The following is a 24,773-nucleotide window of genomic DNA, read 5'->3' on the forward strand; positions in this document are numbered from 1 at the left end:
GGATATCCATGCAATTTAGTCAATATTTCCATGCAACATCACTTCAAAATCACTTCTATCCTCTCCTCTCTCTCACTCTCGGCCATACTCACACACACACACACACTCACAAAAATCTCTCAAGCTCTCTCAAGAACATCCCTTCCTCTCCACTCAAAATCTCGAAAATTAGGAGGCTTTCAAGAGGATATTTCCACCAACTCTTCATCCAAGGTAAGGTTATGCTTGGATCAAAACTATACACTCAAGCTAAAGTGAATCAAAAAACTTCAGAACATGTGTAACACCTATGATTATGACTTCAAAAACTTCAATCAAATACATTATACAAGTACTACAAATAGTCATCAAACAATTGGAAACCCTAGAAGTCCTTGTTTAAGTCCATTTTGGACTAGGACTCCCTTATTGGATCCAAATGGACCAATAAGCTTCCAATTAGACTATCATGGGCTTAGAACCCTAATTGGGCTCTAATTGGACCCACATTCATTTATTTCAATATTATGGGCCATATTGGGCCTAGAATGAAATAAATTGAAAGCTTTGATCCATGATTAACCGAATCTAGCTTATTAAAGCATAAAAATCACAATTTTATTCAATGAGGCCAATAAATACCCAAGATTAACTCTAATAGTGGGCTTAGGGGCAAAGGCCCAATTTTTTTTCTTTCCCTCCCAAAAATCTCGGCCCAAGGCCCAAATCCAAGAAGATAAGAAGAGAGTTGACTTTAGTATGCCACCTCATTATTGTCCCTTGGATATCCATGCAATTTAGTCAATATTTCCATGCAACATCACTTCAAAATCACTTCTATCCTCTCCTCTCTCTCACTCTCGGCCATACTCACACACACACACACACTCACAAAAATCTCTCAAGCTCTCTCAAGAACATCCCTTCCTCTCCACTCAAAATCTCGAAAATTAGGAGGCTTTCAAGAGGAGGCTTTCAAGAGTGCGCTCATCTGCACGAAGGAATCGTCCAAAGGTTCCCACAAGACCTTTAAGGTATGCAGGACTCAAAAATGGCAAGGGAAGGTAGTGAAGCCGAATCCAAACAGCAGAGAGAGAGGATTCATATCTAGGATGAAAATCAGGCGACCAACGAAATAACCTAAACAAGGAGCTGTCAATAATATGAGACTCCCTAGTCCAGGCCTTAACCATATCCTCATGAGAGGAAAGGTGGATCATCACATGCCTGGGATCCAAAAGCCCCACCACCGCAGGCTGGGAAAGCCCCCAAGAGGTATTAGAGAAAAAGTAAAAAAGTCAACGTTGCATCTGCTTGTCTCATTATTGCCGAGATAATGGCCTACTTCTTCACATCCACCGCGCAATGCATGCAATTATTGATAGACAGAAGAATCATGGTATACACTTTACTTGCGTGTACTAGCTAAAGCGTTACGTATGTCTGGTGGAGATCATATTCACTCCGGTACCGTAGTAGGTAAACTTGAAGGGGCAAGAGAGACCTCTTTCAGTTCCTTTTCCCTATCTCAGAAGAGAAGGAAGGGTAGTCAGTTGGTTAACTTCCGACTCCTATACTTTCGTCAAGCAATTAGATCATTATTAAAGGTAATCTCTGTTAAGATAAAGGCAAGGGTTGGTTTTCGCTTGCTCTTTATCGCACTTGGTTATTCCTCGTAAAATGAGTTTGGGGAGGGACTTAAAAGTGAATGCGATCCATTCTTTGCTCTCCTCAGCATTCAGAAGATCGCAACCAGACCCACTCTCGCCCTATCTCATCATCCCGGATTGACCAAATAGCATACCTGCCTGCACGCACGAATGGCTAGGCGATCAAAAATGCCATCTTCAGCCCAAGTTTGTCCATGAAGTGCATCCCTGTGGTTCCTACGCGCACCACTGTCGTATCCATTCTTTTCATTCCAGAAAACGAAAGTGTGAAGGGGCCCACCTCACTCATCCCATCTCCCCTTCCTCCAACTGCGCTTAGACCGACAGTGGCAAGAGCTTCTTCTTTGTTCACAGCTTGAGCGGATTCGATTCCGAACCTTTTTTTTGAGTAACTATAGTGATTCCTTCCCTTTCTCTTCCTTCTTTCCCAGAGCTACTGGCTCATTTCACTCTCTTTAAATAAGAAAGACGGGGAGTCACTGGCTTCCTTTCCTCCTAACCAACTCGCTACAGGGTCTATGTAATTGAGCTGGTTCTGTATAAGCAGGGGTGGGGATGACGCTCGTATCCCGTAACTTGTCAGTAGAGTCATTCATCCCTATCTTGGTTGCATTCTTTATCCTGGAAAGCTAGTCTAGTCTCCGCCCCTGTCTCTGGGCAGCCTTTGATCATCTCGGTGAGCCTTCCCCTTATACATGAGAGAGGTCGTGATAAGAGTTTCCGAGTGAGGCGAGGGGCTCCTCTCAATCGACGAAGGCTTGAGTCCCCTACGGCCAGTACAATGCGCTAGTCGCATCTTCTATAAGGCTGGCATCTAATATAAAGAAAGCTGTCCTTGTGGACTCTGTCTCATCTTTTTTTATTAACTATATTCATGCTTCATGAAAAAAAATGAAGCAATCCGCTTCGCACCTTTATCCCTTTCTTTTTTGGGGGAAAATGCATTCTCACAACTTCCTATTGAATCAAAAAAATGCCTACACCCATGCTCTCTGGAAAAGTCTTCTCCAGAAGTTTTATACTAAGCCCACTTATTCTTATCCCCCTGTGGCTGCCTTTGCTTTTCCCACAATCACAAGCCCACTAGGCATAAAGAAAACAGAGGATCCCCGTGCCAAAGCAGGCATCTTTCTTGGCTATCCTTTTGGCCAAATCTTTTCTCTCTCATATATGATTCTTCTTTCAAACCATTTACACTTCCAGGAGTATCAGCGCAGCTTCGATAGGACAAGGTTTGAAGAGCTCTTACGCGGGAAGTCTTTCGCTCTCTCTTATTCAGTTCGAATCCTCAGTTATTTGATAAAGCTAAATTCGAGAATAGAATAAAGAATCGAATCATAGAGTTAAGATCTCTACCGAAAGGGAGAGGAGAACAAATCAAGATCGACTGACTTACAGGAAAGAAGCGAAACTCGACTGCTTGGACAGAGTGGGATAGATCTATTGCCAGAGGTGGAGACGGATAGGTAGCTAGACTTCCAAGTTGCGGCACGAAGTAGCGAAGACTGTTCAGTTAGATTTTTCAGATGCTGGAGTGAGTTCTTGAGAAAGAACAGAACTAGACTTCAAAGGATAAGTCGGAAGAAGATCAACCGAGAGTCCCCGGCTTTCATATGCTCTTTATAAAGTAGTTTGAGGGCCTTAAGAAAGGTAGACCGTCGGGGTAAGGAAAGGGTCGATGTACATTGATTTTTCATATATAGAGAGATTCCCCTGTATAGCTAGCCTTCTTCTTCAGCAGATACTCTGCGTAGTATACCTATGGGCGGTACATTTAATCAAACAAAGCCTCTCGACTTGCTTGTTGGTTCGCGGGTCTGCTTCTCTTTTGATCCGCGGTCTGCCACCGATAGGTGGCCGATCGTGTTTCTTGAGAGGGTTGTATCCAAGTTATTCGACCAGGATTTATCCGAAGCGGTTAGTTTCCTGTTATCTTATCTGGTGGTGAATTTGATGCCCCGTGGGTGACGACCCCGGGCTCTACTGTCAGATTTCTGAGTGGGTACCCGTTGGGCTATCTTGGCGCATGGCCTCTTTTCGCGTTGTCCCACCACCTAATTATTTGGTGGTGTGCAGAACTTGTGTACCCGGGAAGGGTGTTTACCAACTACGCCGTCCCCGGGGATGACGTAGTAATCGCGGATGAGAATGTCGCGACCCGTTACAAGGAGTCCCTTGACCTCCTGCAGGTGGTTATTTCGAAAGAGAAATCACTAATATCAAGGAGTGGGTCCGCGGAATTCGCGAATAACTTTAGGGTTCGAGATTTGACAGTCGATCTCCCCCCGGTATCCATTAAAAAGCGTTATTAAACACTTTCCACCCCTACGGGTTGATGGCTGTTGCTCACCGTTATTCGGTGCGTGATTTCCGTTTGCTTTGTAGGCTGGGTGGAGCTGGATATCGTGTTCTTGCAAGGCTAGACCATAGGCGCCCGAGGCGGTATTCCCATCTTGTGGTTATGGGGCTAAAATTGCTCTCTCCTTCTTACCCGCTTGATTTCTGGTTGGGTAAGGGACGACCACTCAGTCCAGAAGCTCATGGGCGTTTGGTGAGACTCCTTCGAGCCAAACTTAAGCCCCGGGAGCTGATATTGCCCCCCGATGAGCTGTTCGAGACTGAGGAATCTAGATATTTCCTGGAGTACTCTCTCCTTTATGGATGGATGCGCCAGTGGTTAAACTACCTTAAATGGTATCACCTTACCGCACTTTCCCCTTGGGTTACCCTCGAGGAACTGTTTAGCGGTCCGGTTGTCTCGCACTCCTGGAGGATGGTCGCGGTGGACGAAGACCTCGTTCGCTTCTCTCTGGAAGTTGTTTATAGAAGTGCGCTTTTCAAGTTCATTAATCAGGCTGTGAAGTGAAGGTCACAGGGGCTATGAGACCCGGCGTAGTAATTTGGAAGCCCTAGTAGTAAGCAGAAAATGAAAAGCTTATTCATAAGCTCAAGATAGCCAAGATGGAGTAGGGCTAGTCTAAGACAAGACAGACCGATCTATATTCTCCTGCTCGCCTTTACAAGGTTTCCTACTCACTCTATTGAGTTACAGCCGGGTTCTGCAAGGAAGCATCTCGACAGGCCCGCAACCAGTGGTTGATGCCCCACCCGAGCTCTCCATACTCTATTTATCAAGGAGAGTTTTACCAACCCTGCCATCCTAGAACGTTAGCGTACAAGAGGGGCATTTCTCAATTGAGTTAGTCACACATGGAATCTCAGATGTGGAAGTTTTCTTCCGATTTCTTTGGCGTTTAGTTGGCTGCACTCTAGGTCTCACCTAAGATCCTTAGTCTATCCGAGGCTCTCGTTAACTGGGGCACGATAGAACCGATGGTCAGTACCTCTTTACTAGGGAAGGGGTTCCCGGGAGAGAGCTCTGGTTCGTGCGCATTAGAAGTAGACATGAGTGGTTGTCTTAGCGCGCATCGGAAAGACCTTGCCTCAGTGCCTTTGAGGGATTCCTTCTCGCTTGCTTGCTGTCTAAGCTCTTCGATCCTGCCCTGCTTTGATTCTTGCGCTTGCTTGTGCCCCCTTCTTTCTTTGGCGCTTGCCTGGATCGCTATCTTACTAGCAGTAGTGCTGTTTTCTATTTGAGCTTCCCTTTTTCCTTTTATCGAGCATAATGATTCGAATCGGGCTTTTTGGTAAAATTCTTTGCCGAAAGAGTTCTCCCTTATCGGATGGCATCAGATGCCGGTGGCGGTTAGCGTTCTTTATGGGTATTATTCGGTGCCAGTGGCCTCTTAGCTTTGTGGGCGATATCGGATGGTTGGTATCTCACCGCATAAGTGTCAGGGATGGCGTAGTTCATTAGTGCTTTCCCGAGGATGTCTGTGCGTGCTCTCCCGTCTTTAGTCTTTCTCGGCGTCAACCCCAAATACGAAAAAAATAATTTGAGCATTACCCGCTCTATCAGATAGGACGACCTACTCCTTAGTTGAACCAGACTTTGCCACTCACCTTCATCCGAAAAAGAAAGAGACCGCACGAAAGCAGTTTTTCCTAAACGGTGATACCGCCAGGTTTGAAACTTCAATCTTTTAGCAGCTTGTGGGGCCTGGCCTGAAGGTGATATTAATACCACTCCGGCCCCTGCAGCCCCCAAAGTGCTAGATCCATCGAAGTAGAGAGTCCACCTCTGCAAAGGCGAGGACTTCTTCATCGAGCTCCACTGGTTCGAAAACATTCATGGCATGATCTGCCAAGAAGTCTGCAAATGCCTGTCCTTTGACCGCCTTCATAGGAACGTACCGAAAAGTGAACTCGGATAGCCCTAGGATCCACTTCCCAATTCTCCCCTTCAACACGGGTCTGGTCAGCATATACTTAATCAGGTCCGTTCGAGCAATTACCAACACTGTTGTGGAAAGGAAGTAGTGTCGGAGCTTGGTTGCTGCAAAGTAGAGCGATAAGCACATCTTCTCGATCGGCGAATAATTCTTCTTAGGGAAGACCCTGCTGAGATAATACACGGCCTGCTCCTGCCCTGAATCAGATCGAATTGGGGCATAGGGGATGATTGTAGATAGACCATCAGCATAATCAATTCTCGTAAACCAAGAACCATCAAGCAATTTCATGCTTTTGTTCCTAATTGGGTAAACCGGCTCATTCGCCTTTACCACTCCACTCTGTTTGTAGGAAGGTACTTCCGGCCCTCCTCAAGGATACCCGCAATGATTGGGTCAAGATTTTTAGGTTGTGATGTAGGAATAACCATTTTCTCTATACCCCCCATCTGTGTATAAGGGTCAGCAAGCTCCGAATCCCGTTTGTTCCTTTCTTGGGTCAAGGAGCAATTTCAAACATTTCCATTTTGATATTGGATTTCCCTTTTCAAGATGTCTCAGAGCAAGCAAAGTCTGACCTTATCTACTTATAAGCGCAGAGGGAAAGTAGCAACTTGATTTGGACCATAGGGGGCTTCCTTCCGAACTACGGATAGGCTACCGGGCTTTGCACTTCGGCCCGTGAGAATACCGTGCTCTATCTCTTCTCTCACCCGACAGAGAACTATCGTCTCGCTTTCGCTATTTATTGCAAAAAAAGAAAAGACAAGGGGGGGACATAAAGGCCTTACCCCTGAACATCAAAACAAGCTAGGGAGCTCTAAAAAAGAACATGCCTTGGCTATGAACAGGCTTTTTAGAATCAAAAGGAAGAGACCCTAAGCTATTAAATAAAATGGAGTCTGAATGAGTATGACCATAAGCAGCCAAACAATCTGCAGCTTTGTTGTCCCCCCTAAAGACATGAGATAATTTCGATAAAGAAAAATGTCCTTTCCCAGCAAGCACAACTCACTAGCATGATCCTAAGAAAGCCACACTGTGATTTTGATTTGGCACCATTAAACCAGGAAGCCAAAAGATGGTGAAGAGAGGAGCTTTATAAAAGAAATCCACATTGAGACTGGGAGAGAAATGAGACCCTATTATCCTAGGAATATCACTTTGAGAGAGGTGATCCACTCTTTCTATGCAAGGAGAGGAACAGCAAACACATTTGGAGGCAAAATTCATTCCAAACCTGGGAAAACTGCTATCAACAGCAATGGCATTCTTAATTAGTCTTAGTTTCCACAAAAAAACACCCATTTTCAAGGGCAACCATTTGTTCCAAAGATTTTGATAAAGAGATCTCTAGCCAGTCTCTTCTTTTGAGAGGACAACTCAATCAACTCGGCGGATCCCCTCTTGTCAAAATACTGAAAGCGAGAGTGAAGCATGTGTTTCGTTTACATTCTAACTATTTTACCATAGTTAAGAGAGTCAAGACGATCTTCCTTTTCTTTTGCCCTAAGCCCCAGTCATCCGTGGAGCCTTTTCATATCATAGCTAGGCCTCCTCTTTTTCGATGACTTAGGAGGGAAATTCTCTTCTCGCAATTAGGAGTCAGTGGATGACATCCCATTCTACGAGTTTACTTACGGCTGGAGTAAGCAGAGAGTCAAAAAAGTCCAGGGAAGCTTTTCAAGTAGGATTCGAACCTACGCCCGACTAGTCAGTTACCAGCCGACCGCTCTACCACTGAGCTTGAAATAAAAAAAGGGGTTTTCCGGTGATTAAGGTAAGGTCTTGGGTCGAAAAGTAGGTATAAAGATATGCATATTTGAACAAAAAATGTAACTAAGCCCTTATCAAAAACAACTATTCCAAAGAACCGGTTTCAATAATCTGAATAAAGCCATTATCGTCCACAGATATGAAAGCCCCAATACAAGTAACTGGGTCGCCCCCTGGGACTAAACACATAACCTTTCCAACAAGACCTAGTCCATTCAAGAACTCCTCCCATTTGGGTACATGAAATTCCTTCCATTTTACAATCCCAAGAGGAACGCTAATTTCATAATCATAACGAGCGTGTGGCATTTTTATAAACTGTTCTTCGAAAGCTTGGTAAAATTCATCTAAAAAAAATTGAATAAGACGGGAGCTCTAAAATCAATAGTTGGTATTCCTTCCTTAGACGACCAATCTTTCCCAGTCTTGTCTATAATGGGCGAGTGAAGAAAGGATGATACCTGAAAATCTTTTGATCTTTCACCACAGATTCCAGTTTAGACAAAAGACGCGAGCGGGAAAGGATATGCGTCTGCAATCAAAGTGGATACTTGTTCTTGATGGTTAGGTTACCTTGTTGAGCGCCCGATAATCAATGCCCAAGGCTCCCTTTCTGGAATAAAACAAGGGCTCCCCAACCTTTTCCCCAGCAAGATAGGGAAAAAGAGCCTTGGAGGCTGGAATATAAATAGGAAAAAATGACTTCCTTCAATTCTTTCCTGAGTTCAACCAAGCCCCTTAACTAATAGATGCTAGTTGGGGGGGCCATCTGCTAAACCCAGCCCCACTCTAAGTAAGTTAAGGGGCTTTGGCTCCAGGCTCCAACTTGATCTTGTGGTAGACTGGCCCTCCTAGGGGGCACTTGGCAACTCACTCGTGGGGCATGAAATCCCCAAATTCCTAAAGTACTTGCTGCACTTCTTGGGAAAGAAGTCGTCTTGGTATTGGATCCGCTCTTCTCTTAGCATGAACATGAATTCTATTCTATTCGTCTTCTTTATTCAGCCCCCACCCGAACCATTCTTAAGACCACCAAGCCCTCCCGAATGAGTTCTACTATAGAAGCTTTCAACGTAGACCCGGGGACAAATCTTTCACTCACTGAGAAGTGAAAACCTGTGACTAGATCGTCCTGAAGACGGATGCGACGGGAAGAAGTGGCATTTGGAAGTGTTGCTGACTTAACATTTAGGTTTCGGCATAACAAAGCTTGCACTGTCTTTTCGCACTTAGGCGCACTGCGTGCCATTGGTAATGATTCTACTACGGTGCCACAAATTCGCAAGCTGATCCTAAGTAATCGTTGTTGTTCATTGGATTCCGGAGGAACTACTTCGTTAGGATTGAGGAATTGCTGTGATTCTTCCTGAATAGCCTGGATTCTCCCGTCGAGAGTCTCTTTGAAAGTCTTACCTAAACTCTTCCGACTGAATATGATAAAGCCTATAAAACAACGAGCTACTATCATTTCTTCATTATAGATTGAGATCTTCTTCGAACTTGATGCACAAATAGATAGAATAGCAGCAAATAGCATCTTTCTAGCCTGCATATTCGTGGAACTCAATCTCATTTAGAAAGCCTTCTCTCTATCTTTCAGCAACTGAACGGGAAGTGGTTTAGGAAAGGACTTTAGAATCGGATGCGCTCGCCCAGCGAGAAAGGCCCTGACCCTGCCAACCAAGTCAAAATAAAAAAGAAAGAAGAGAACGAAAAGAGAACTTCGTATTTTGCTAACTCTCTAGGAGTCATGTTTAACCTTGAATGCTATTAATAGATTCTACAGCAATAGTCCCTCGGACTCGGAAAGTAATAACGAAAATGGCTAACCCAATAGCAGATTCCGCAGCTGCCACCGTTGGAACCAATGAAGCAAATGATTGACCCATCATATCATCCGAAGAAACGGAAAATACCAAAAAGTTCGAATTCACAGCTAATAACATTGATTCAATTGGCATTGACATAATAGGAATATTTCGTCTATTAAGGAGGATTCCCCGAATACCTGAAATAGAGATGATCATAGAAAATGTGAAATATTTGATAGGATCCGTTTCGGGAACGTAGAATGTAAGAGAAATTCAAATGTTAGAACTCCAGAACCTCATTAGAAAACATAGTTGATTAAATCGAGGAGATTGTAAATCTCTTCCCATAACCAACTATGAGTTCCATTTGATTGTAAGTCATAAAAATCCCTGACTAGGCTACTTAAATCGTCCGCATTTACAGCCCGAACAAGGTCCGCCATGGACCATTCGGGAGGTAACTGCCTTTCGGTTTCATTTAGTAATTGGTTTAATGTATGACTTATGCTTTCCAGGATTTCCGGAAATGGTGGAGCGCTTTGCGCCTCTGACTCAGTACTTGATAGACTATCTAATGAAGAATCTGCGGATCCCAAGAAGTCCATATCAGTCTCTTGGGATAGCATAAAAGAAAGCTCACTCGGGCTTGGTTGCCCGTAGAGAATCAAAAAATCTTGTTCCGGTTGCATCCGAAAATAATAAAATAGTCGTGCCGCGCTCCCCTATCTTTGTTTAGGTAGCTTAAGCTTCTCTTTAGCAAGACCAACAGTCTTACTTAATGAGGGTAGCTTGGCTGTTAACCAAGAAATGAACGGGATTCTGCACTTGGAATGCAAAAGCATTCTTTTCAATCTTGTACCTTACTTAACACCAACTCAATCTCGATTCATACTCCCTATTTTCTGTTTTTATGAGTTTTTTTTTTTGGGGGGGGGGGGGGGGGGGGGAATACAAGTGAAAGTGTAGATCTATATGTGTTTTGTATGCCTTGTATGATTTCCATGCTTATAAGTGTGCTTTTGTGTGTTATAATGTTGGATCTAGCCATAAAATCCCTCAAAACCGAGATATACCTTAAGTTAAATGATTTTAGCATCAAATATATCTTTACATATAATGTGTTTCTAGAAAAATAGCTACATGGCTTAGTAACAATTTCTTTGGGCTAGAAACACAAATTTTTGGACCTAAAATGTGAAAAATACAAAATTAAGGGCCCAAATTGACATATCACGAATTCTGATGGATGAGGTGTGTCAAAACAGTTTCAATAAAACAATTTCTGGAAATATACTCATTTAGAGGATTAAAAACATAAATTTCAAGCTTAATGGGCTAAAAATGAAAATTTCGGCCCAATGAGGCCCATTATGCGAAATTTTCTGTTTTGGAGGGCCAAAACTGTGTTTTTCTGTAAAACAGTGGACTATAAGTGTTTCAAGTCCCTTTTCAAAGGTTTAAATGCTTTTTAAATTTAAAAAGGACCAAAGTTGCAAAAATTTTACAATTTGGGCCAAAATTGTCAAAATTGCGAAAAAGAAGGGTTAAAACCGAGAAAACTGAATTTTCAGGGACTTAATCTGTTTTCTATGAAAAATATGCTGGAAAATATTTATTTCAATAATTTTTGGTGTTAAAATGTCAAGAAAATTGATTTAAGGACCAAACCGGAAAGTATTTAAATAAAGGGTTGAAAAAGTAAATTTTACAAACAAGTAGGGGTTGAAAACAGAAAATTTTCAAGGTTAATTCAATACATGCAATTTGACCAAATGATGGTACCACGACTAACGACGAAATACAATACATTACAACACCAAAAGTCGTTGTTAAACGAATTGGTTCGGTCTCGAACCAATAAAAATCCGAAACTACTAACACGACGACACTATGATACTTCAACACTACGATTCATACAAATAACGATTGGGAATTCATTATACATGCGAGTGTGCACAGACGTCTACGCACCATCTTTGGGCCCCAAAAGTGTAAAATCTTGTCTGTTGAGCCTAGCTAGCCCAATGACCTGATCTTAAGGCCCGAAGACCTCTATCTTACGAAGTGTTGGGTTTTACCGATCCGACACGACGTAACCGGACTTTCAATGGCTTGTATACTACTGGTCCCCAAGGGTCCTTTGGTATCGCTAGTAGAGTCTACCTTTTATGCGAGGCGGGTCTGGGACCCCTCGTACCTTTTTATCCCCAACCGGCTAATGGAGTCATCGAGGCCTTCATGTCCTCTTTCTCTTCGGATGTGGGACTACACGTAGTCAGGGCGGTTGGATAACGTGATTAGTACGGACGACGCCTACAAGATCGTTAGTATTGCTATAGACTAGTCGTTTGTGTAACGCGTGTTTGGAGCAGATAATCATGCTCAAAAATAATCCAATGTCGCCTGGTAATGATAACTTCATGCATTGCAATGGTTTCAATGTAAATTCATGGAATTCAAAGAATTAGGAAAACATCGGGTTTTCCTAGGGTTTTCAATACATACAAATTCGAAATACCTACAATTTCAATAAACAATCTTTTTTTTACAAGTATAGAAACAAACAAGCATACTTATGGATCTTCACAAACGTTTTCAAAAGCTTCTCTTTTCAGAAAATATCGGATTTTCTGGTGGTTTTCAAACGATACGAAACATTGCTTTTCAAATAAAACTTATGAACTCACCAACATTTCATATGTTGACGTTTTTTTTCAAAATACTTGTATTCTCAGGGAACCAGTGAATCAAAGGAAATCGTATTCAGTGATGGCTTGCCGTTTATTTATGTACGAATCGAACAATTTATTTTGGGAATGTAATAGTTAAGCAATGTACTTCATGTAAACTTTACTGGTTGTACAATATTAATGCATGGTGACGAATGTTGTTACATATATATACAATGTTATGGTATTCAATTGAGTCACGACAGCCCCCGAACGTTTCCGCCACCTGGTTTGGGGGTGTGACAGATAGAGTTAGAGTTCAACCCCAGTTTTATGGTTTTCATATTACTACCAAAGGGGACACGTATATTAGTGATGGTACACTAATAAATCTTGATGAACCTAATAGCTATAAGGAAGCCATGGCAGGCCCAGAGTCTGCGAAATGGAAAGAGGCAATGGATAGCGAGATCCAATCCATGTATGATAACCAAGTTTGGAGTTTGGTTGATTATGTGCCCGGACGTAAGACCATTGGGTGCAAATGGATCTTCAAGAAGAAGACCGACGTGGATGGAAACATACACACATATAAAGCGCGATTGGTTGCGAAGGGCTTTACTCAAACTCCCGGGGTTGACTATGATGAGACCTTCTCACCAGTTGCGAAGATGAAATCTATTAGAGTGATGCTAGCTATTGCCGCATTTCATGATTATGAGATTTGGCAAATGGATGTCAAGACTGCTTTCCTTAATGGGAAATTGGCTGAGGATGTTTACATGGCTCAGCCAGAGGGGTTTGTGGATCCGAAGCATCCAAATAGAGTGTGTAAGCTTGAGAAGTCCATTTATGGACTTAAGCAAGCGTCTCGCAGATGGAATCTTTGCTTCGATGAGAAAGTCAAAGAGTTTGGATTTGTACGAAGCGAAGACGAATCATGTGTATATGTCAAAGCCAGTGGGAGTATAGTAAGCTTCCTCGTTCTATATGTCGATGACATATTACTCATAGGAAACGACATCCCGACTCTGCAGGAGGTTAAGTCCTGGCTTGGGAAGTGCTTCGCTATGAAGGACCTCGGAGAGGCTTCTTACATTTTGGGAATAAGGATAGTAAGAGAAAGAAGTAAGAGACTAATTGGACTTAGTCAGAATACTTACTTAGAGAAGGTACCAAAACGTTTTAGTATGGAAAACTCAATGAAGGGAGAATTACCGATACAAAGTAAGCCAAGTTGAGTAAGACTCAAAGTCCGAGTACCGAAGCTGAGATAGCAGAAATGAGCCGAGTACCATACGCTTCCGCAGTTGGCTCAATCATGTACACTATGACTTGTACTCGCCCTGATGTAGCCTTCGCTTTGAGCATGGTTAGCAGATATCAAGGGAATCCTGGCAGAGCACATTGGATTGCGGTGAAGAATATCCTTAAGTACCTTCGGAGGACGAAGGAATGGTTCTTAGTCCTCGGAGGGAGTGATGACTTAAAGGTGCGAGGGTATAGTGACGCCAGTTTTTAGACCGACAGGGACAACTACCGTTTGCAGTCGGGCTGGGTCTTTACCCTAAATGGAGGAGCAGTAACGTGGAAGAGTTCCAAGCAGGAGACCGTAGCTGATTCAACGTGCGAATCAGAGTACATTGCAGCGAGCGAAGCGTCGAAGGAGGCAATATGGCGAAAGAACTTCATCGGTGATCTTGGAGTTGTACCTGCCATAAAGGAACCCATGGAGATTTTCTGTGATAACGAAGGAGCGGTTGCCTTGACCAAGGAACCGAGGTATCATGGTAGATCAAGACATATCGACAGAAAATATCACTTCATTAGACATCGTGTAGAAGAAGGACAACTCGTAGTTAAGAGGATATCATCAGAAGATAACCCAACAGATCCGCTTACGAAGGGACTGAGTAGGGTTAAGCACTTGCAGCATGCTAGGAGTATTGGGCTGAAGGATGATATTAGCATAGATTAGATAGTATTAGAAACGTGTAATAGATAAATGTAATTAACATTTGATGATTAAATAAAGGAGTTTTATTTATGAGTAATGTTACTATCTTATGTTAATTGTTTAACTATTGTTTCTCTTTGCATGTTTTGACTTCCAGAATAATTGAGTTTATTAGGAATAATCAAATTGTTCAAATTGTCCACAATCATTCATATGTTTGAAGTAGATATGAATGAAGATTTTCATGTATTGGTGTGTATATTGTCTAAATGGTGTTAGACATAGCAAAGGGTTGCTGCAACGTTCATGAGTGCTTATGAACTAGTTTTGAGCATTGGAACAAACCCGCGCTTGCTGGAATCACCTTATGGAATATGATATAAAAGGGTGATCGCAAGACGATAATATCATATAGTCTTAAAACCTAGATATACGGTTTGTTATTTGTTAATTGATTGTACATTGATAATGCGAAAACGCATCAGTAACTCGGTGTTATAAAACGCATTGTTGTGTACAGTTGGTTAATGAATAAGTAAATGCATATAAGTCGAAGTTTATCTGTAACTTTAATCTAAGAAGATAAAAGCGATATCTTGGCCGCTCGATGATTTGATTTGACTTATGTGCCGGGCCCGGTCAGAACTGAATTGATGTGTTCGATTAAGTTCAATGTCAAATAAATCAGAGATCGAGAAACCTAAATGCTTGACTAACCATTCCATAGGATTGCCAGCATGATATCTAACAGAGGACTGTACGATCCCTTATCTAAAGGATAAGATTGATAAGATCAAAGTTTGACAGCGTCTTTGAGAGCTAAGATTGCAAACCGAATTGTACTGGTGCATATAGTTACTAGACTTATCCAAGTGGGAGACTGTTGGAATAGTGTCTAAGGCTGCAACTATATTAGGCAAGTATTTGACCTGGTTGTGCATGGTCCTTTTGGGTTGCCTTCACCATAGCAACTTGATAGGATGATTTATTAAGAGAGAGTAAATATTATTAATATATCATGAGAATAATATAAAGAATAATATACTGATTTGATTAATATAAGTCATAGAATTAATTGGAATTAATTTGGTGACTTAAAGAGATTAAATAAATAAGAGGGTATAAACTGTCAATTGTTTGATAGTTAAACTTTAGACTGTAATCCATATAGATTAGAAGGGATGGATTCTAGAAGCTAGGATAGCTTCAAAATCGTCCAAGGGGTTATCTATGGAATGGATTTGGATAGCCTTAAGAGAAGATTATCCAATTAGGGTTTAGCTTTTAACCCTTAAGGAGTCTACAAGTATAAATAGACCCCATAGCTAAGGGAAATCGGTACTTCACCTAAAGTAAGAGATAACCCTGGTCGATTGCCTCCCCTCTCCTCTCTCCTAAATCATCTTCCTTGCTATTTGTGTTTGTAAGCCATTAGAGGAGTGAAAATTGTGACTCTAGAAGCTCCAAGACAACAAGATCAACAAGGAATTCAAAGGTATGGTTCTAGATATGTTTCAATGTTGTTATTTAACCTAAATAGTCATTAGAAGTCTTGGATTCAAAGCATGTTTAATTAGAGAGCCTAGATCCAAGCATTATGGTTTTGCATGCGCCCATAGGAAAGTTCTTATGGCTAAAACCCATCAAAAAGAGCACAGGAGTGATGGTCTGATGAGAGATCAATGGATTATAGGGCACTTGAATAAATAGATGTTGTAAGGCCAATCTTGATTTTGTTTATGATTTTGATCTGTATTGACAATGACATCCCGAGGTTTTTTTAATATAATGAAAATACATTTTTTTGGAAATGCTTTGATAAATTCTTAATCATATTTTTGGGAACAAATTCCGCAACATACTTAATTAAAAGTATACTCTAGTTTTCAAATAAAGCATAAAATATCGGTCTTATCTGGCCATGAAAATGGGGATGTCACAGTGGATATCAGAGCATTAGTTTAAGCGAACTAGGAATTTGTAGGATTTATAGACTTAAACTTAGAATGCTAAGAAATGATTATGAGATGAGTGTCTACTATATTTTAGACACATGAACTAGCTTATTTTAGGAAATATACCTAAATTGCTATTATGTGCTAACTGATTTATGTTATAGCTATAAAGATTCCTTAAATGCTATTATTTGTTCGGGTCTATGGTCTATTGCCGACCGGATCTGGAAACCTTATGTGTTCAGGATTCTAAACGTTCGACTATGATATTAGAACTAGCATGTAACATTTCAGAGTGAAAAGGAAGATTTAAATGTCTATCGTAAATAAAGATCAAAATTCGTCTATCATGGTGTATAGATCAACATGGCAAGAACTCAAAACAAAAATGCTAATGGAAATGCTAATCAGCAACCTTTGATTGAGCATGCTTTGGAAGTAGCAGCTACACCTGAGCCGATCACTATAGCAGGGGTACAAGCAATGATCCAGATGACGTTGGATCATCAGATGGAAGATACAAGGAGTTTACTTCAACAGAATAGGGATCAACCTACGATGCCTATTGAACAGCCTAAGCGGAACGTTGAGCAGTCTGATAAGGGAATTGAACTCTCTAAGGTCAACAAGTTTGCCCATGGATTACCAGCAGACTATGGTCTGATGGTCAAGCAAGCAACAACTTTGAAAGCCGTCATTTGGGAAACTAAGAATGTTGAGACCCAGTTAAGGGAAAAGGATCTGGAGAGAGCTGAAGTTAGTGAGAAAAGGAAGTTCGATGGATCTTCAAGGTCCAACAAGAAGAGAAAATTCTCGAATTCTGGTTCAAGGAAATTTGGAAGAGGAGGAGGCAAAGCTAAGTGGTGCAAGAAGTGTAAAAAGAAACACTTCGTGAAATGTAGCGAGGAAGTGACTTGCTACAAGTGTGGAAAGACTGGGAATTACTTCAACAAGTGCAAATCTAACAACAGGGTGTGCTATGAATGTAACAAAGAAGGGCACATTTCGAAAGACTACCCAAAGAAGAAGGAGGCAGCAAGGCCCAACATTCCGCCAACGCCGAAGGTGAGAGCTTTTCCATATGACACTGGAAACAGCAAGGGATGAAACAAATGTCGCTGCAAGTACCTTTGTTGTACGTGGATTGTATGTCAATATGTTGTTTGATTCGGGAGCAAACTACTCCTTTGTATCGCACAAATTTGGTGAAAGACTAGTATTTCTTGTAGATAAACTTGATAATGCTCTAGTTGTAGAAGTTGCTAGTGGAAAATTCATATCTGTTAGCGATTGCATTAAAAACATCGTCATCGACCTGAACGGATACGAATTCCACGAGGAGCTGTTACCCATTGAGTTGAATGGTTTTGAGATCATGCTGGAAATTGATTGGCTTAACGCAAACTGTGACAACTCGAAATTTCTTTCTTGAAAAAGAGACAAATTGAATCCAAGTTAGACTCCTGTGTACAACCGCACACCGCCGCACACTCATGTGTGCAACCGCGCACACACATTTGTTGTACATTTTGACGATACACTCCCTTGTGTAGTCATATACCACTCATATACAACCTTATATGGTTGTAACACATCATAATAAGTGTTTACTAGTCCCTAAAGAGGTCCCACTACAGTTAATAGTTATTCCAAACACAAAGTACACCCATATATATGTCATTATATGGTTAATAGGATCCGTTGGTGCTCAAGTTCGCAATTAACACCCAACCTCCTAAACTAATCCTACCATCGCATCACTCGCTACAGGTGAGTTCATACCCCTTAATTAACCTTTCAAATGTTTTTAAATGCTTTTATGGGGGGGATACAAGTTGAATCTAACAATTTATAGTATCAATCACATGTGATTTGTAGCTTACAATCATATGTATACTTTTAACCGTTTTGCCATCAAAACTGATTTCAATGTTTTCAAACTCATTTTCATGATAATTTGTTAAAAAAAACTATTTCAAACTCTTTTAAAACTTCTTATGTTACTAAAATATATCCACACCAATATATTTATATAAGTAAGACTTCAAGGACTTAGGACTGATAGCTCGCCTTATTTCCTGTTCTTGTTTGATTGGGGTCTTAGGGTATATTGTTATCTGTCCGACTGTCGTTGAATTCTAAGTTATATATTATATGTATTTGTCTTGGATATGAATGTCTTCACTCAGTTCAATACTTTTGAGTATCCAAGAATAACTGCAACATGCTAGTTAACTATACTAGGTATAGTTAAGGTTCACCACTCCTCACTACCATTACTATGATACTTAACACGGTTAGTACTATTATGAGTCTCTACATGTTAAGTACTACACAAGAAGAATACTATATACTAAACAAAAGAACACTAAATACATTATACCGAGAAGCACACTATACACTAATACAAGAGAACATACTAAAACAGAATGTGATACACTATTTCTCTATACGGCACTTTACTACGCCTTCACCGTGTAACCTTAGTCTCTTGGAGGGAGAGCGGGCTCTACGTGTACAGATCTATACCGGGTGGACACTCTTACATCCCGACTGCTAGCTATAGTTCGAGCCGACTAGGCCTAGGGATGATAACATGCTACCACACTACGTATGACCAGGAGTGTCATGATACATTTGATTGCCTATCCGCATGGTTACATAAAGATTCACATTCGGAACCCTAAATTAACAAATTTTGAGTAAAAAGTAAAGTAGACTCCCTGAGGTGTATTAATTTCATGTCACTACCTAGAGTCTGCGGTTATTTACCATTCAGTCGGCAGTAACACTGCTGGAATAATACATTATTTTCCCATTTACTTTATTCAAATGAAGTCCAAACTATATTTTTATAACTGAGAGTCTAATTGGGAAAACTTTTACACACTCAAAGGATCAAACCTACAAGTAACCAAGTCTTGGGAGAAGACTACTTTTATTAGAAAATATAGGATTTTCTAGAGATTCACACTATTTTCAAACTTGATAACAATTTTCATGTTATACAATTGTAAACACTTTTATACAAGCAATGACACTAAATTCTTATGAACTCACCAGCTTTATGCTGATACTCGTTTTCAAAATAACTTGTATTCTCAGGTCAAAAATAGACAGGTACTGGTGTAGCTTTTAAGAAGATGGAGCACATAGAAAACCCATCTTTTATTTTGTTTATACTTTTGGTATCTAATAAACTGTTCAGAACACGCTTGCAATACAGTTACTATATTAATGCAATGGATGTTGTTGCCGGTTTTTACTATTATGCATTGTTATGATACTGTACATGACGTCCTCCACCCCAAAACGTATTCCGCCGTTCTAGGTTTTGGGGTGTGACAGATTGGTATCAGAGCATTGTTTATAGTGAATCAAGTACATCAACCCATAAAAGATATACGAACTATAAACACTTCGGGACTAAAACCCTCTGACCAAGAATATATACATACACATCCATTAATACAGAGGATCAGTATCATACTAGAACACAACAAAAGTATTAAGATTGTTGGACAATACAATTGGGCTTAGAGACATATAGTCACATTTGGGCGGATGTAGCCTGATCAACTACATTTTCCTAGGAGTGACTAGCAGGTGCCTAAGAGTGATTGTGGCGTTGCAACAAGTCTAAAAACTTACCAACACTACCACAAGAACATAGGAACAAGAATACTATAGGAGTATTCTACAATCTATTAACTACATATGTGATAACTAAAAGGGTCGTTACTAGTAGGCCAATAGTTGCTAAGTGGATACACCACGGTTACATGTGACTAAGGCGCTATAGACTTAGAATTTGTGACCTTTGCTTCATTTCCTGTTCTTGTTTGATTTTGGACTTAGAGTGAGGGTCACTTATTCTAAGGTCTATCCTGCTACGGTTACACGTAATTGGTATTCACTATGCAAGTATTGGGTCGGCTAATAATGATCATCTTATAAGTAATCTAGATTAATGTGTCTATTAACCTTTCTTTCCCCATTCTCGCATAGATAGCATGGCTGGCTTCCACCATCCCGGAGATTCGTACTATCCAAACCAAGGCATTGGAGGATGGCTCGAGGAAGAGTCAGAAGATGATCACCCGATCCCTTTGGATGATCACCGTGCAAAAGGCCTTTCAGATAGCTCCGACTCCGAACCAAAAGTCAGCAACCTGCCCCGAGTAGCTCCAAACCCTAACCCCTGTCCGACATTTCAAGGTCCCACCCCCGTGTGGGCAATAACCTTGAACCGATGGAGCAATGAGCAGGGTCAGCCTTTACCTTTCAACGGATACCGAAGCTTGTACAACATAAGCGAGGGAGGTTCGGCAGATTGAGTCGTGCGCATCATGGTCCGTAGGATTGCCAGGAACACCGAACAAGGTTAAGCAGCCATCGGCAGAGTCGTGGAAATTGATGCCAACTCCAACCTTAACAATGTCCGTATCTGCCAACTGGAAGAAGCTATGGATAGGATTAGGAGGACCAATGAGGCTCTGCAGCAACAACTAGCTGCATCCCAAGCCGAAGTCAGGGAACTCCGGGCGCTTCAGAGAGCACAGGAATGACATCTTCAAGAAGTTGTGCGCCAACTGGCTGATCTGAGGGTTCGCCCAATGAATACCCGTCGCCAGCAGAAGATGTCCACTTATATTCCTCTTTTGTTTAAGGAATATCCTTTTCTTTTCTATGCTCGGTAGAGCACTTGTCTGTAAACATTCCTAACTTTGAAAGTACCCTACCTAGACTACTAAACTGCCAAACATTTTCTCGTATGGTTTGATGTAAGGCCTACTGTTAGGCCAATTTTCCCGAACTTATCCACATCAGTAATACCAGTAATATTGGCAGTTACCTACTTCATAGGAAAGTTTATGTTTTCGTGTTTCCCCTACTATGTTTCTATGACACTCTCTGGTATTTGGACTACATCAGTTTAGTCCATGAAACACTCTCATCCTGTTGCAGTTGATTCTTACTATTGTTGTCCTCTCTATAAACTTTCAGTGAAAGATGCCTCCTCGCAAGCGCCCGAGCAGAGGCAGACCTGCGACTCAAACTCCACCTCTACCACCCCCTCCTCCGCAGTTCGATCCAGTGTTGTTTCAGACAGCTCTGACCGCAGCTATGACAGCAGCCATGGCCCAAAGGAATTCTGGCGATGCAAGTGGATCCGGAATGGGCACCAACTCTAGACATGGTGAAATCCACGCACGTACGCAGGGGTGCATCTATAAGGATTTCATGAACTCAAACCAATATTCTTTAATGGAACTGTAGGGATCCTTGCTCTGTCCTAGTGGATCGAAAAAACTAAAGTTGTCTTTGAAATGTGCTCATGCCCTGAAGAAAGCAAAATAAAGTTCGCGGCTGCCACCTTCACTGAAAGGGCCCTAACATGGTGGAATGGCCATGTAAATTCACTCTCTTCAGTAACAGCCAACACCATGGGTTGGGATACACTGAAGGACCTGCTGAGAAGGGAGTATTGCCCTAGAGGTGAGGTTCAGAAACTCGAGGAGGTACTCTGGAACCTCAAGATGAAAGGGACAGACATAGTGACTTATACAGCTAGGTTCTACGACCTGGTAGCTATGTGCCCTAACATGATCCCTTCTGAAAGCAAGAAAATTAAGCGATACATCTGGGGTGTAGTGCCCCTGTATCAAGGGAACGTTCTATCATCACACCCTACTACCTTTGACAGCGCCAAGGAATTGGCCGACAGGTTGATTGATCATGAATTTCCTTCCACTCCATCAACAGCAACAGCAACTACCACTACACCGACCAAGACATCCGACAACAAAAGGAAGCAGTGGGACCAAAAGAAGGGCAAGAAAACTCAATCCTCTTCCAAAAACCAACAGATCATGGTTGTCCATGCTGCCGCTACTCCCACTCCCCTGTACCAGCCAAAACATATGCTGGAAATCTACCCAAGTGCAATAAGTGCTCCTTCCATCATAACGGCCCTACCGTGAAATGCACTACACAAATTGCGACCGGAAGGGCCATACCGCCCGGTTTTGCAGATCTCAACCCAAACCCATTTCTCAGGTCCCCGGATTGGGAGTAAGCCAGGCCTGTTAAGGTTGTGGCGAAGTAAGGCATTTCAATAAAAATTGCCCTAAAGCTGGGAATGCAGGAGGAACAGGGAGACTACTTGCTATTTTGGCCACAATGAAGCAGTAGCAGACCCCACAGTAATCACGGGTATGTTCCTTCTCGATAACTCTTATGCTTGTATCTTATTCGATAGTGGAGCAGAAAGAAGCTTCGTAAACCAAAACTTTAAACACTTACTTAAGCAATCCCCGCAACCACTAAAAGAAACATTCGTCGTAGAAATGGCTAACGAGATCTACATAGGTTGTACCCTCACGCTAGATAATCATCCATTCCCAATCGACCTCATACCAGTATCGATCAAGAGTTTCGATGTCATTGTGGGCATGGACTGTTTGTGTCTCCATCGTGCTGATATCTTGTGCTTCGACAAAGCAATCCGTCTAAATCTACCGAATAATGAAACCTTACTGATCTACAGAGACAAACCCAATACGAGCCTTCGTATCATCTCAAGTATCCAGGCACAGAAGTACTTACGTAGGGAATACCGTGCGTTCCTTGCACATATTGTCGACAAGAGCCAGAAAGCGAAAGATTTAAAAGACTTCCCCGTAGTATGCGACTTCCCCAACGTTTTTACAGAAGAGTTACCAAGTTTACCTCCCCAACGTCAGGTCGAGTTCAGGATCAACTTCATTCAAGGAGCTACCCCTGTAGCCAAATCGCCCTATCGTTTAGCGCCTGCTGAGATGCAAGAACTGTCCAGTCAACTTAACGAGCTGCTCAGCAAGGGCTTTATAAGACCAAGCTTCTCGCCCTAGGGAGCACCGGTCTTGTTCGTAAAGAAGAAAGACGGATCATTCCATATGTGCATCGATTACAGAGAACTCAAAAAGCTGACGGTCAAAAATCGCTACCCTCTTCCTCGCATAGACGACCTATTCGACCAACTACAAGGGGCGAGTTACTTTTCTAAGATTGATCTAAGGTCCGGGTATCATCAATTACGAGTTCTCGAGGAGGATTTTCCGAAAACAGCTTTCTGAACTCGTTACGGACAGTACGAGTTCGTACTGATGCCCTTCGGACTGACCAACGCACCCGCAGTATTCATGGACTTAATGAATAGGGTGTGTCGTCCTTACTTGGATCAGTTCGTCATCATCTTCATTGTTGACATACTTGTCTACTCTCAGAGTAAGGAGGAGCATAGCGATCATCTACGACAACTCCTAGAAACCCTACGATCGGAGAAGTTATATACGAAGTTCTCTAAGTACGAATTCTGGATCCGAAGAGGCGAATTCTTAGGACACGTGGTTAGCGAGGAAGGAATCCATGTGGACCCATCCAAGATTAAAGCTATTGAGAACTGGTAAGCACCGAAGACACCTACAGAAATTCGTCAAGTTCTAGGCCTCGCTGGCTACTACCGCAGATTCATTTAGAACTTCTCTAGGATCGCGAAACCCCTTACAGAATTAACCCAAAATTGCGTGGCCTTTGACTGGGGAGAGAAATAGGAGAATGCATTCCAGTCCTTGAAACGAGCCTATGCACCGCACCAATATTGTCCCTCCCCGAGGGGACAGAAGATTTTGTAGTATACTGCGATGTGTCTAATCAAGGGCTCGGTTGTGTCCTGATGCAACGAGGTAAGCTCATCGCCTATGCCTCGAGACAGTTGAAGACACATGAAGTTAACTACACCACACACGACCTCGAATTAGGAGCGGTTGTATTCACTTTAAAGATCTGGAGACACTACCTGTAGGGTACGAAGAGCATGATATACACTAACCACAAAAGCCTCCAACACATACTGAACCAGAAGGAGCTCAATATGAGACAACAATGGTGGGTCGAGCTACTCAATGATTACGACTGTGAGATTCGTTATCACCCGGGAAAAGCCAATGTAGTAGCAGACGCCCTAAGTCGAAAGGAATATTCTGTTAGAAGAGTCAAGTCATTAACAATGACTATCCATTTGCATCTATCCGCACAAATTAAGGAGGCTCAGCTCGAAGCTTTGAAACCTGATAATGTGGCGGGAGAATCCCTACGAGGAATGGATAAGAACTTGGAGGTCAAGGGTGACGGAGCCTTATATCTCATGGACCAAATCTGGACACCGCGACACGGTGGCTTCAGACACTTGGTCATGAAGGAAGCACACAATACCCGATATTTTGTTCACCCAGTTTTAGAGAAGATGTATCTGGACCTCAAGAAATCATATTGGTGGCGTAACATGAAAGCAGAGATTGCTACCTTCGTGAGTAAATGCCTTACTTGCGCAAAGGTCAAGGTCGAATACCAGAAGCCATCAGATCTACTACAGCAACCGGAGATACCTAAATGGAAGTGGGAGCGGATCACTATGGACTTCATAACCAAGCTACCCAAGACAACAGGTGGGTTTGATACCATATGGGTCAACATCGATAGATTGACTAAGTCCGCACACTTCCTACCCATCAAGGAAACAGATAAGATGGAGATACTCACAAGAACATACATTAGGGAGATTGTACGACTGCATGGTGTCCCTATATCTATTATCTCCGATAGAGATAGTAGGTATACTTT

General features: G+C 42.0%; 1 protein-coding gene across 1 annotated transcript; it reads right to left on the reverse strand.

Moving 5' to 3' along the window:
- Nucleotides 1-8,648: 8,648 nt before the first annotated feature.
- Nucleotides 8,649-9,474, reverse strand: LOC128132663 (ATP synthase protein MI25-like). The gene has a single exon (XM_052769450.1). It carries the CDS (start codon nucleotides 9,288-9,290, stop codon nucleotides 8,715-8,717), a length of 576 nt encoding a protein of 191 aa, XP_052625410.1. The 5' UTR covers nucleotides 9,291-9,474; the 3' UTR covers nucleotides 8,649-8,714.
- Between the last annotated feature and the right edge of the window lie 15,299 nt (nucleotides 9,475-24,773).

This window comes from Lactuca sativa, chromosome 3 (genome assembly GCF_002870075.4).
Source record: "Lactuca sativa cultivar Salinas chromosome 3, Lsat_Salinas_v11, whole genome shotgun sequence".
Lineage (NCBI taxonomy): Eukaryota > Viridiplantae > Streptophyta > Magnoliopsida > Asterales > Asteraceae > Lactuca > Lactuca sativa.

Bases quoted from the DNA above. Each gene is read 5' to 3' on its own strand.
- LOC128132663 (XM_052769450.1), bottom strand. From the start codon at position 9,290: ATGAGATTGAGTTCCACGAATATGCAGGCTAGAAAGATGCTATTTGCT.